At 39.0% G+C, this 14,487-nt stretch overlaps 1 protein-coding gene across 1 annotated transcript; it reads left to right on the forward strand.

Moving 5' to 3' along the window:
* Positions 1 to 10,078, forward strand: LOC149839182 (Ribosomal protein L17 family protein). Its single transcript, XM_090002358.1, has 2 exons — positions 1 to 1,190; positions 9,501 to 10,078. The coding sequence occupies exons 1-2, from the start codon at positions 764 to 766 to the stop codon at positions 9,908 to 9,910; spliced, it is 837 nt and encodes a 278-aa protein (XP_089858484.1). The 5' UTR covers positions 1 to 763; the 3' UTR covers positions 9,911 to 10,078.
* Positions 10,079 to 14,487: the final 4,409 nt, after the last annotated feature.

Consider the following 14,487-nt stretch of genomic DNA (forward strand, 5'->3'; position numbering starts at 1 on the left):
GATGGGTCAACATGTTCTTTTGGGCTGGATGCAGCATAGTTGGTCCAACCAAACCCATCCTGGCCCACTAATCCTGAGCTCTTGTTCAACTGAGGCCTGTAAATGGGTCGGATACACGCAGCACCCACATGGAAGTCGGTCTGCATTTAACCTGGGCAATCCGTTTGACATCCTTTACTGGGGCCTGTCTGAGTCCACTATGAATGGATCTGGACCCCAATTGGTATGAGCCAATTCCTACCTTCTTTATAATATCAGTATTTAAAACCAACTGGTGAGATCACAGATTAGTTAGGGCTGCAGGTTAGAAGTATTAGGGATGTAAACGGGTTGGATTTGACCTAGATGTAGGCATTATTCAATCTGACCTAATTGGATTTAGAGTTGGATTTGAATTCAAACTCAGATAAAAAAGCTAAAACCATGTTCAGATACTACTAGGGCTTTAAGTAGATAATCAGTTATAAGATTTACACGTATTCAAGCTCGCATATCTCTTAGATTCAGATTTAGATTTGAATGTAATGCTCTATGCTGAACCCAAATCCAATTATTAATCAGACCATTTTTTTTCTATGACCAAGAACCCTCACTGAGAACTGGCCACTTGATGGGCCTGCCTTCCAGCAAGGTAAACCTCTGGTGAGGTCACTGACACCCAAGCCCTTACGAAGCCCACCATCACTCGCACACCCGATGGGAATCGAACCTGTGACCAAGGGTTCAACAGTATAGAGCGACCAGGGTGGGTCGGATACTACTTATGTTACCCAATCCGACTAAACAGATTCAGATTCAGTTTGATGCACGACCTGAATCCAAACCTCTGACATTCCTACGGACCCTACCCAAATTATATCCGGATCCAATTAGAGTTCGGTTCCTGCAGATCCGAACTGAGTTGGCAGCCCAACCTGCTCTCAAGTTTAATAAAGAAGAGGGAGGACTGGGCTGGAGCAAACATTATCCTCTCTCTACCATGGCGTCGGCCTCTTGCTCAGTGTGGAACATGGCTTCCCTTCGCTCATCGCTTCCTCAGATTCCGACGGCGAAGGTTCGGTGTGAGAAGTCTCCGGCGACGTTCTCTCCGTTCTTTACGGCGTCTCGGCAGATTTCCAGTGGACGGAAACTGACACTCTCTCGCTCCTTTTCCGGCTTAGCTCCTGCAAACCCATTGCATATCAACCATGGTAACGTCTTTCTCTTCTTTCTTTTGTGGGGATCTTTATTTTCGTTTGATGTGATCTTTGAGGGAAGTGGGAGACAGAGAAGGGCGAAAGACAAAGTTAAATTTTGACAATGGTGGGTTAAAAATCACGGAGAAATTATAGTTAAGTTTTCTTGTGGTTGATTTGTTTTAGTTATTTTTTTACTAAGTGAGGTATCCATCTCTAATGCTAAAAACTTTCTGGAAATTTCATGTAGGTAGTCTTTTATTTGCTTTTGGAGTGAAGTATGCAATTGAAGAGAACAAATAATGCGAAGTTATTTTGTTGCTTACTGCAAAAATCATGTGGGTCGTCTTCTATTTGCCTTTGGAGTGAAATATGAATCTGAACCAAACAAAATAGTAGAAAATTTTTCGTTGCTTGCTGGAAAATTCTTGTGGGTCGTCTTCTATTTGATTTTCGAGTGAAGCGTGCATATGAACCAAACAAAATAGTGGAAATTTTTTGCCTCTCTCTCTCTCCTGTTTATACTCCTCTTCCTGCCCATGTCTTGTAATTTCTGGTTTTCACAATTTTTTTCTAATTCTGGAAGCTTCTATCTTCATCATGTGCTATGGTTTCGATTAAATTTGGATTCCATTCGTAAGTATGTTGAATTGAGTGGCATCGTCAATACATTTTTGTGGCATCTTTTGGGCCTCTGGTGATAGGGGATCTGCTGCTTGAATGCGATTGAAGGAGGAAGACAGATTAGAAAAAGGAAACACTATAATGCCTGTTGTGCTTTATGCGTTCTTTTCTTTCATTTTCTTCTTTCTTTGGCCTTGTAGAAGCTAATCCTTTAAAGTGCTTGGATGTGGTAATGGGGTTCAAGACATGCAAGGTGGTTGTTAATATTGGATTTATATAGTGTTGACGAAGTTACTTTCTAGAATGAACATGTTCCATTGATTATTGTAAGAATCATGCAGAAGAGAACACAAGGATTGTAGATTTAGGAAGGAAGAAGGTGCTATTTAGTATGATTGACATTCTTAGTCTACCAGCAAGAGTTTTTGGTGAAGGAGCCTCACCATTCTCTTGGTATACCAACACAATTTGTCACCTAGAATCCCTTTAGCCCTCTTGGTCTACCTGCAAGACTTGTCCATCTAGAAGCCTCTTAAGCCTGCATAGGAAAGCCGGGGGATAACTACCAACAGAATTCAAATAGACCTGTCATTGTTGTTCCAGTGCTAAGGATTCTCACCTCTTTCGTGGATCCTCCCTTTTTTCTCTTGTATTTTATCATCTTATGTTATTATTATAATGGTAAACGGTAAACCCCATAAAAGAGGCAATGTCCCATAGCCACAGTTGCATTAATGTGGTATATGTTGATATGGCACTCACTTTCAATGTGAACATTGTACGAAAATAGTGGGGCTTGAACCCAATAGATGGGCTATCAACAGTCGGGCTACCAAAGTAGTTTGGGCTAGTGTGAAAGGAAGAAAAAAGAAAGAGAAAGAGCGAGAGGTGTGAACCTAGCCATATTTTTTACTCATGTGGTTGGTAGAGTAAAAAATATGTTTCACATGGGCAACTTAAGGGGTGAGGTTGGTGGGAAATTCCCTATAAATAGTCACCAAGTGAGATCTCTAAGGCCATCAAGCCTTTGTGCTCCTTAGAGTTTGAGAGAAATTGAGTTGAGTTCTATAAGTGTTTTGAGAGCCTTGTGAGTTGTGTGAGAGTTGTTTGAGAGTTTAGATTTGTTAAAATCTTATGTGAGTTTTTCTTGTAATGTGTACTTTTGTAGTGTAATCTTCATCTTATAGTGAAATTTATTGCACAGAGAGAGTCCAAGCACTAGAAAAGAGGAAGAAGAATAACACTCAAAGAGCTAGGGATTCATTAACTTCAAAAAGAATGAGAATACACAACATAAAGGGGTCGAGCCCCTTTGCTACACACGAGGACAAAAATAGTTGACTAGGGGTCCCTTATGCTATGTTACAGAAATGCCCCTCAATAATAGACATATGTACACAGTTATGAGGGTAGCACATATACATATAATATGACATTCTTTAGCACTCCCCATCAAACTTGGGATGATGTGAACACAATCATTCCATGTTTGAAAAGAAATGGTCGGAATGCCTTCAAGGGTATACTTTTGGTGAAACAATCCGCTATCTGACTAGCGGTATCAGAGTTACCAGTCGAGGAAACGGGAGCGGGAAGCGATACGGGAAGCGAGGCACTTTCAAAAATTTAGGAAGCGGGGAAGCGTGGGACCACTTAGAAGAATATTCTGAACCGTCTCGGAAGCGACCTAGGAAGTGAACCGGAAGCGAGGGGGAAGCGAAAAAAATGAAAAAAAAATGGGGAAGCACGCTTCCCAAAAAAGGGGGACGCTTCCTGTCACGCTTCGGAAGCGCGACGTTTCGTGCTTCCGAAGCGCGCTTCGGGGAAGCGCGGTTCCCCTTTTACCTAGGTGCTTCCGGTAACTCTGAGCAGTACCAATGTATGACAATGATATGATCCCTTCCAAGTAGGCTCTACGAGTAAAGTGACAATTTATCTCAATGTTCTTTGTCCTCTCATGAAACTCCAGATTTTTAGCTATTTGAATAGCACTTTGATTGTCACAATACAATGTAATGGTGCCTTCAAGAGTGACACCCATATCTTGCAATAACCACCTCAACCATGTAATCTCTGTTGTGGCTTGGGCCATAGCATGATACTTCGCTTTTGTTGTGGACAAAATAACTATTTGCTGCTTTTTGCTCTTACACGATATCAGGGAGTTTCTCAAGAATATACAAAACCCAATGGTAGAATGCATGTCTTGAGATACTCCACAAAATCTGCATCACAATATACCTTCAACTCTAATGTAGAAAAAAATAGTGCATGTTGCTTTTGATGTATATAATAATTCTCAGCACACCTGCCAAGTGAGAAGATCTGGGAACACTCATAAACTGACTCACAACATGCACAACAAAAGTGATATCCGACCTCAAGATGGTCAAGTAAATCAAACTCCCTACCAACTGCCTATATAGTGTAGGATCATCAAGAAACTCTCCTTCTGAATGTTTTAGCTTGCAGTTGGCTTCCATGGGAGTATTCACATGTTTCTTATCTTCAGCTAGTCTTGTTTTGCTAATCAAATCAGCTGCATATACTTGTGTTGAGTCAACAAGTAGCCTCTATGTGAGTATGCAACTTCTAGCTCTAAGAAATATTTTAGCTTGCCCAAATTATGCCAACCTAGATTTCACATTCTCAATTGTAATCTTGTCATACCCCACAATTATCATATCATCCTCATACAACAAAAGTATACACTGCCCATGATTTCGAGGATGCAACAAATAGTGCAGGATCATAAAAGCTTTGCATGAAACCCAACTTCACAATGTGAGGAACAATGATTTGATGGCAGTCTTGTAAGTTTATTGTTTACATTCATGGGCATCATTTAATATGTAATTATGTGTAAGTTATGAATTATGACATTTATATAGGGCAAAAATGTAATTTAATATAGTAGTTAATCCTCACTATATAAGGTACCCGAATGGGATTAGTTTGGGATATCTTTTTATCGTCCATTTGCTCCTCTCCTTTCTTTCTTTTTAGATTTCTTGCAGGTGAAGCTTGACTTGCCAAGAGGTTCTCTTGGTCAATATTCTAAGAAAAACAGGGATGGATAAACACGAACAAGGAAAAGAGGACAAGATTTGCTAGTGTAACACCTATTAGTTGGGACATGCAGAACCTCCCTTGCATGAGCACCTTATTCGAGAAAATATGAAACAAAATGAAAATGAGGTGGCAAAAGAATCAAATTTAAATATGAAAGTGAAAAAGAAGTTAGCAATAGCTGCAAATTCAGGAAGACATAACAAAGCGGAAGTAGAAAATCTATTGTCAAAAGGGGGAAAAAGGATTATGCATTAACCACATCAGACCATCAGTGAGGCTGCATGTTTCACATTGGAGTGAGATAAACTAAGAACTTGTGAGTGAAAATATGGAGCCAACATGATGTAGTTACTATAAGAAAAGAAGAGTAAGCTTAGGATGTGATTTGATGTTCGGATGAAAGAGTTAGGGTTAAGGATCCTCTCTTTTCTTTAAAATTCCATTCTTCTAGTCAATGATGCCTGATCCCAGAAGTTCAAGCAAAAGCTGGGGTAAATCTGAATTCAAGACATGCACATGCACGTGTGTGACACACATTTAGCAGGTGTGTTGTGTTATAAACAGTGAGGAAAAAAAACAAAGTGTTCTGATAACATAGCTTCTTTTTCTACTACTATTCCTTAAAGAAATTTTGCCTTGTATCAAGCCTGGCAAATATAACATGTTTCTGCCTCCCTTTCTTCTTTTAGTGATGCAGGAATCACTTAACAGTATTCTAGGATGCAGAAATTTCACATTGCCAAATTATAGCTCAAATGTGGCACATGAAAACCTTTGCAGTGTGTGCTCTTACAGGGTCATGGTTGTTAGAAAATGGTATTCTACCATTCAATCACAAGAAGAGGAGTAGAAAGGAGAGAGGGATGTTGGTGGCTGCGAAACCCCAATTAGGGTCTGCGGTATTGGCTTCCCATTAAGTATGTGCTGATACAACTATTAGGTTTTACAGGGTCATGGTTGTTAGAAAATGGTATTCTACCATTCAATCACAAGAAGAGGAGTAGAAAGGAGAGAGGGATGTTGGTGGCTGCAGAAAACCCAATTAGGGTCTGCGATATTGGCTTCCCATTAAGTATGTGCTGATACAACTATTAGGGTACGCAAATACCCATTACACAACATATTATAATTACAATATGCCATTAATGAACATGTGCTTAAACAAAACCGAGTTGGGTTTGGATCCCCCAGTCGTGAATGACGACTTCTTTTCATCCTTGGTTTTGAACCATGAACAACTTGCTTTTTAACATCCAAAATCGGTCCTTGATAAGCTCTTTTGTAAACAAGTCAGCAACTTGATCAGCAGTTCGAACGAATTATGGTTCAATTTCCTTCTCTTCGACCTTCTGTCTTACAAAATGTTGATCAATTTCAATGTGCTTGGCACGACTGTGGTAGATAGGATTAAAAGACATGTTGATAGCACTTTGATTGTCACATAAGAGAATGCATTTAGATATTAATTCTCCTACTTCTGTCAACAGATGTCTGATCCATGTTACTTCGGCTGTAGCAGCTGCCATTGATCTATATTCAGCTTCTGTACTTGACCTGGATATGACCTTTTGTTTCCTATTACTCCAAGAGACAAGATTTAGGCCAATGAAAACACAGTATCCTTAGACTGACCTACACTCATCTGAATCTCCTGCCCAATCTGCATCTGTGTAAGTAAGAAGTTCATGCATGTGATGGTCATGCATACTCTTTCTGCACAGAAGACCATCTCTAATAGTTCCCTTCAAATATCGAAGAATACGTTTAACAACTTTTATATGCCCAATATGCGGTTCATGCATGAATTGAGAGACTTGATTAACAGAATAGACAATATCAGGTCGAGTGAAGGTGAGATACTGAAGCATTCCTACTATCCTGCGATATCCTATAGGATCCTCGTACAAATCTCCATCTTGACAACTGAGTTTCTGATGAAGTACACTGGGTGTGCTTAGAGGTTTACAATCTGTCATACCTGCCTTGCTAAGAACATCAATGGTATACTTATGCTGGGTAAGTGTCATGCTTTCAGTAGTCCTGTCAACTTCTACTCCAAGAAAATATCGCAGTTTGCCAATATCTTTCATCTTGAATCTATGGTTCAGAAGTTCTTTAACCTGTTCATTAGAGTTACTTATAATGATAATGTCATCTACATATATCAATAACAAGGTAACTATATCTTTGCATTTGAATATGAAAAGAGAATGATCAAGAAGAGACTGACTAAAGCCATATTTTTCTACTTCAAGGGAGAAACTGCCCAACCAAGATCGAGATGCTTGCTTTAAGCCATATATAGCTTTCTTTAACCTGCACACGTATTCTTTGGAGTTCCCTTCTGTGTACCCAGTGGGCTGCTCCATATATACTATGACACCAACATGTCTTGTCTTCTATGTAAGGAGTCCAGGCCCTGATGAGCTATGTAACATAGACTCTTCTAACATGGCACCGCACCTGCGTCACACCCGCACCCAGGCTGGTGCGACACTTGGACATAGCTTCCTTTGTGTTAGGTGAAGTTAACCACATTGAGGTCCATTTCTATACAAAAGTAGTTTCAGTTAACCCTAATCAAGTCCATTTTTATCTAATATATATACCCTCCCCGCTCCCCCGCACCCTAGTTTTTTTAAAGTGCCGCATCGTCGCTTCCTCACCCGCACCCGCACCTATGTGACATAGCTGATGAGGAATCCTTCCAAGTCAGGGGTCTTCAAGAGATGGTAATCCCAATTTCAACCATTTTTACATTATATTTGGTTTTATTTCTGGAAGATCAACTATGGAAGCTATACATCTTCTTAGACAACTTATTGAGAGAAATAGAGAGAGGAACAAAGATTTGCATATGGTTTTTATTGATTTGGAAAAGGCTTACGATAGAGTACCTAGGGACGTTCTCTGGTGGACAATGATGAAGAAAGGTGTTTCTCTCAAGTACATTAGTATAATTAAAGATATGTACGAAGGAGTAGTAACCAATGTCCGCACTTGTGGAGGGGTGACAATCAATTTTCCTATAACGGTTGGGTTACATCAAGGATCTGCTTTAAGCCCTTTCCTATTTGCTATAGTGATGGATGAGCTTACGAGATCAATTCAAGAAAATGTGCCGTGGTGTATGTTGTTTGCTGATGATATTGTTTTGATTGATGAGTTTAGAGTTGGGGTTAATGCTAAGTTAGAATTATGTAGACAGACATTGGAAGCAAGAGGTTTTAAGTTGAGTAAGAGTAAGACAGAATACATGGAATGTCGATTTAGTAAGCAACGAAGTAGTGATGGGAGTGTAGTGAAGCTTGGTGAGCACGAAATACCGGTGGATGATTCTTTCAAATATTTGGGATCTATCATTCAAAAGTATGGAGAAATTGATGGAGATGTAAATCATAGGATAAAGGTTGGGTGGATGAAATGGAAGAGTGCAACTGGAGTGTTGTGCGATCGTAGAATGCCATTGCGGTTGAAGGGAAAGTTTTATAAGACGACTATTAGGCCCACTTTACTATATAGTACAGAATGTTGGGCTGCCAAGAGACATCATATTCAAAAAATGAGTGTAGCTGAGATGCGTATGCTGAGATGGATGTGTGGAAATACAATAAAAGATAAGATTCAGAACGAGGAGATACGTAAGAAGGTAGGCGTTGCACCCATTGAAAATAAGATGAGAGAGAATCATTTACGGTGGTTTGGACATATTCGACGAAGGCCTAATGATGTTCCAGTTAGAAGGATGGAGAAATGGGAAAATATATTAGTTAAAAGAGGTCGGGGTAGGCCTAGGAAGACATGGATGGAGGTGATAAGAAAGGATATGAATGCTTTGAACCTCACCGAGGACATGGCATTGGATAGAAATGAATGGAGGAGAAGGATTCATGTGGAAGACCCATAATGATTTTCTTTGTTGGTTCATATCGCCGACCCCAATTGTTTTGGGATGAAGGCGTAGTAGTTGTTGTTGTTGTTGTTGTTGTATTTGTTTTATATAAAACTCAAGCTTAGTCAAAACTTTCATTTTTTGCACATTCAACCTTTAGTTCTTAACATGCTTAGTCAAAACTTTCATTTTTTGCAAAAATTGATGTAAATATATAATTTGCTCTTTCAACTGAACAGGCATAATGGACTTTTGAACCATCATCAATGACGTTTATGCAGGTCTTCATCCTAAATGTGTAGAGGCTGTCTCTTCATGGTAACCACAATAGACATCATACTATGTACAAAAGAAGTAATAGGAGTTTTTCTTGCTGTAAATCATAACTGTTGGAGTTGGCACATCAATACTATTAATGGACATATATGGCTACTAGTACCAATCTTCCCATAATCGTGTTCTATGCTCTGTTTCTGGTTTTGGTTATGTTAGTAACAATGTAGCCTCCTCAGACTATTTGGTTTGTCTTTATTAACTTGGGGGAGCAAGACACTTCAGGGGTCAAGTGTTTTTTTTTTTTTTTTTTTGGGGGGGGGGAGTGATTACCATATATAATCTTACTCGAGCATCTTTGATGAATCATAGCTTTGGTCATGAGACTGTATTTGGATATATTATGGATACCTTGTGGTTTTCCCTTATAAAACAACTGAGGACTCCTTTTTTTCTCCCTGCAGGTATTGATGCTATTGAGCCGACCTTCAATGTTATTGATAATGGTGGAAGATTCTTCGCAATGCGTCATGGTAGGCGAGTTCCGAAGCTCAACAGACCTCCTGACCAACGTAAAGCACTCTTACGGGGCCTTACTACACAGATTCTTAAGCATGGGAGAATCAAAACAACTAGAGCTAGAGCAAGTGCCATGAGGAAATACGTGGACAAGATGATCACATTAGCTAAGGATGGTTCTCTTCATAAAAGAAGGCAGGCATTGGGTTTTATATATGAAAAGCAGATTGTTCATGCTCTTTTTGCAGAGGTTAAGGATAGATACGGTGATCGAAATGGAGGGTATACAAGAATTATCAGAACTTTGCCAAGACGCGGGGATAATGCCCCTATGGCATACATTGAACTTGTGTAGGTACTATGGTTTTCTCAAACATGATTGATTGGTTTCTACATTTGTAAGGTTGTTTTTTTGATCTGTTGAAAGATGCACTTGCAAGTTCCTGCTTTGAAACTTGAATATTCATGTACTGATCAGAATCTTTGTCCAGGTAAGCAATGGAATCTTTACATTTAGAACTTTCCATGAAAATGCTTTCCCGTCTTTAGCGTGTGTGGAGACACAACAAGCTTTATTTCAGCATATGAATGGAAACTTTCATCATATCTCTCTCTCTCTCTCTCTCTCTCTCTCTATATATATATATATATATATATATATATATATATATATATATATATATAGTTTGAAGAAAATGAAATCAAGAAAGGCAGTTGGCTCAAATGGTATACCTATCGAGGCTTGGGAGAGAAAGGTTTAGAATGGCTGACAAATCTTTTTAAGAAGATTTGGCGGACAAATAAGATGCCTAATGAGTGGTGGAAGAGTACTTTAGTGCCTCTATATAAGAATAAGGGTGATATACAAGATTGCACAAACTATCGTGGTATAAAACTCATGAGTCATACTATGAAACTTTGGGAGAGGGTGATTGAGTCTAGGTTGAGGAAGGTTGTCATGATATCGGAGAATCAATTTGGTTTTATGCCTGGAAGATCAACTATAAAAGCTCTACATCTTCTTAGGAATAGAAAGAAGAACAAAGATTTGCATATGGTTTTTATTGATTTGGAGAAGGCATACGATAGAGTACCTAGGGACGTTCTCTGGTGGACAATGATGAAGAAAAGTGTTTCTCTCAAGTACATTAGTATAATTAAAGATATGTATGAAGGAGTAGTAACCAATGTCTGCACTTGTAGAGGGGTGACAACCAATTTTCCTATAACGGTTGTGTTACATCAAGGATCTGCTTTAAGCCCTTTTCTATTTGCTATAGTGATGGATGAGTTTACGAGATCAATTCAAGAAAATGTGTCATGGCGTATGTTGTTTGCTGATGATATTGTTTTGATTGATGAGTCTAGAGCTATGGTTAATGCTAAGTTAGAATTATGGAGACAGACATTGGAAGCAAGAGGTTTTAAGTTGAGTAAGAGTAAGACAGAATATATAAAATGTTGGTTTAGTAAGCAACGAAGTAATGATGGGAGTGTAGTGAAGCTTGGTGAGCAAGAAATACCGGTGGATGATTGTTTCAAATATTTGGGATTTATCATTCAAAAGTATGGAGAAATTGATGGAGATGTAAATCATAGGATAAAGGTTGGGTAGATGAAATGGAAAAGTGCAACTAGAGTATTGTGCGATCATAGAATGTCATTGCGGTTGAAGGAAAAGTTTTATAAGACGACTATTAGGCTTGCTTTACTATATGGTACGGAATGTTGGGCTGCCAAGAGACATCATATTCAAAAAATGAGTGTAGCTGAGATGCGTATGCTTAGATGGATGTGTGAAAATACAATAAAAGATAAGATTCAGAACGAGGAGATACGTAAGAAAGTAGGCGTTGCACCCATTGAAAATAAGATGAGAGAGAATCGTTTACGGTGGTTTGGACATATTCGGCGAAGGCCTAATGATGCTCCAGTTAGAAGGATGGAGAAATGGAAAAATATATTAGTTAAAAGAGGTCGGGGTAGGCCTAAAAAGACATGGATGGAGATGATAGGAAAGGATATGAATGCTTTGAACCTCATCGAGGACATGGCATTGGATAGAAATGATTGGAGGAGAAGGATTCATGTGGAAGACCCAGATTGATTTTCTTTTTTGGTTCATATCGCTGACCTCAATTGTTTTGGGATGAAGGCGTAGTTATATATATATATATATATATATATATATATATATATATATATATATATATATATATATATATATATATATATAGTTTCTGATTTCCTGTTCTTCTTTTCTCTCAAATGGATCTGTACCCATTACAGCTGTCTTATTTCACCCAGATATTGAGAACTTTACTCACAGGCCATCAAAATAGTCACAATGAGACATAGGACCATCTCAATCCAGGTATAATTCTTATCTGAACCAATAAGATATAAGTCCATTGGTCTTGAAATTTAAAAAATATGTCATGATGATTAAAGCTTATTTCCACCTAAAATGTGTTCTAGTCAAGCCTGACCTGGCTTGTGTGAGAAGAGATTTTGTTAAGGATCATGCTTATGGGTGTTTGTTTCAACCCAGAATGAGGGAAAAGAGGCCCATTTTAGTATGAAATGGGTCTCTTTCCCAGAAGGGGGTGCAACAAACACCACCGTGGAATTAGGCAGTGGGCCCAATGCTTTTTATATGAAATCCAGTGATTGGGGCCTCACACCTTATAAGTGTTTGGCCCCGACCACTGGCTGCCATGTAGTGTCTGCCCAACCTTAACTGATTCTCCTGATGCACAAGTTTCAAGAGACTTCATCTTAATCTCCGAATAACTTGCATGTTCGGCTGGATGATACGAACACGCCTTGATCTCAAGGGGGTAAAGTTTTCATGTGATTCCCATGTTTTGTAACCAATGCACCCTAAGAGAAGATTGAATTCTTGAACCACACTTTGTTCATCCAATTTCTCTACATTCTGTTGTCCAATACATGTCCCTTAAAAAACTGTATAATTTTATTTTTATGTGCCTACCATTAAAAATGATGTGCTCGTAAGAAGCTTAATTCAGCTTACTTCACAAGCCTAAACCCTTGTTTGAACTGGAAACCGAACTTCTCCGGAGGATAGATTACCAAGCTGAACCAAGCCATGTAAGCTGAGTTATGACTGGCTGGTCTGTAACTTGAGGGATTCAGGCAAAACTGTGATATGAATGTCAAAAACATGATTTGAAATTATAGTGGAACAACTAGGCCAAGTTTGGATCTAAATGAACCCAACTGAGTCCTTGATAATGTCAACCATTTATTTATCTGTTCATAAAAGTTATATGTTACAAGATTTTTTAAATTTTGATGGCATGGATAAAATGAGTCAAGTGAGTTGGGGGAAAGATTAATCCCATCACCAACGGGGCTCCGCTTGTCTGGTAGGAGCAGCCAGTGCATGTTACCTTGTGTTGGGACGTTGCAGGTTCAAAACCCAATCGTGTATAGTTGTATATAACTGGTAGGGGTCGGGCCTAACCCCAGCTTGCCTTTAAAAAAAAAAAAAGATGAATCCCATCATATTGTTTTCCTTCAGTTAAACAAAACCTGACGGGAGGGTTTTGGCATCTTTAGGGATGCAAACGGGTCGAATCCAGAACAGCTAAATACATGGAAATGTCAGATCCAGAACAGCAAAAAATTGCAAAACTCCCATCCTAGATCCGACCCATTTGCATCCCCATCCCTACTCCCTAGGGTACCTTGGCATAATCATTGTTTTTGGAAGACGAGATTGAAGATCACTGGCTGCATTTGACTTTCCCTCAACCACCCTTCTTTTTTACCTTCATTTCTTTATTGTGCGAGGGAGTAGTGAAGCTTAATTGGTTGTCAGCTCCCTCGAACCTCCCAAGTTTCAACCCATGGTATTTTTTAAAATGCCACTTATTATGAGTCTTGTGACTTTAAAGTGATATTGATATATTTTTTAACCTGTCTTTTTTTTTATGTTCTTTTTATTTGCATACGTTTACACATTTTCAAATATTGTATGCCGAATCTCTCCCAAAAGATTTTTCCCTCGCTCAGAAAATCCAGATAAAGATACTTGTGATGGTCAATTATCATCAGCCTTCCATCCAAACCTTGATTTTCACAGTAGTCGAAAGCAGCAGATGGGTAGTTCATACTAAAACATATGCGCACGTGCGCGCACACAGGCACACACAGAGAGAGAGAGAGAGAGAGAGAGAGAGAGAGAGAGGCTACACAACGAATTCTTACAATGGATGCCAATGGTCTCCTGTAAAGAACTAGGTTAGTCTCTATACACATACAACAGTTTCCTACCTGTGTTGATATTGAAGTATCTTTAGAGCCACACCTTGCTCAAGCCCAAAATAATGAAAAGGCCTTCATCAAGTTGCTACCACTAAGATCCTGAATCAAATTCATGTGAATCAACGCCCAAATAAACCTAGCCAAGTACAAAAATACAGAGGAAAACAAGGATTTTAATGACACATTGTTACAACTATGCATGCATGGACATCATCACATGGCGATGCCTAGGCACCCTGCTGCCTTCAAGTTGTCAAATGGGCTAGCAGGAGTTTGACTTAGAGCTTGACAGGGCTATGGAGGGAAAGCATCTGTCTGCTGATCCGTGTTGCTCGCGTCAAATATGTTGTGAACCTCCTGATGTTTTTAAAATGTTAGTCCTATATTTTTATTTTTTTAAGACATTTTTACCCTTCACAACATATTTGTGCAAACCTCCCAACATTCGCACGTAACATTAAGAGGTTTGCACAAATATGTTGTAAACCTCTCGACCTTCAAGCACAAATATCTTGCAAACCTCATGACATTCACACAAATATGTTGTGCACTATGTGACATTTGCACAAATATTTTATGAATATCTTGACCTTTACATGCAAACCTCCTTAAGCATAAACCTCATGATGTTTGCACAAA

The sequence above is a fragment of the Nuphar pumila genome, chromosome 4 (assembly GCF_984573655.1).
Source record: "Nuphar pumila chromosome 4, dmNupPumi1.hap1.1, whole genome shotgun sequence".
Lineage (NCBI taxonomy): Eukaryota > Viridiplantae > Streptophyta > Magnoliopsida > Nymphaeales > Nymphaeaceae > Nuphar > Nuphar pumila.

Excerpts from the sequence above, each read along its gene's own strand:
- LOC149839182 (XM_090002358.1), top strand. The coding sequence starts at position 764 with ATGTTACCCAATCCGACTAAACAGATTCAGATTCAGTTTGATGCACGA. Across the intron at positions 1,191-9,500 it reads CCCATTGCATATCAACCATG|GTATTGATGCTATTGAGCCG; the intron begins GTAACGTCTTTC and ends TTCTCCCTGCAG.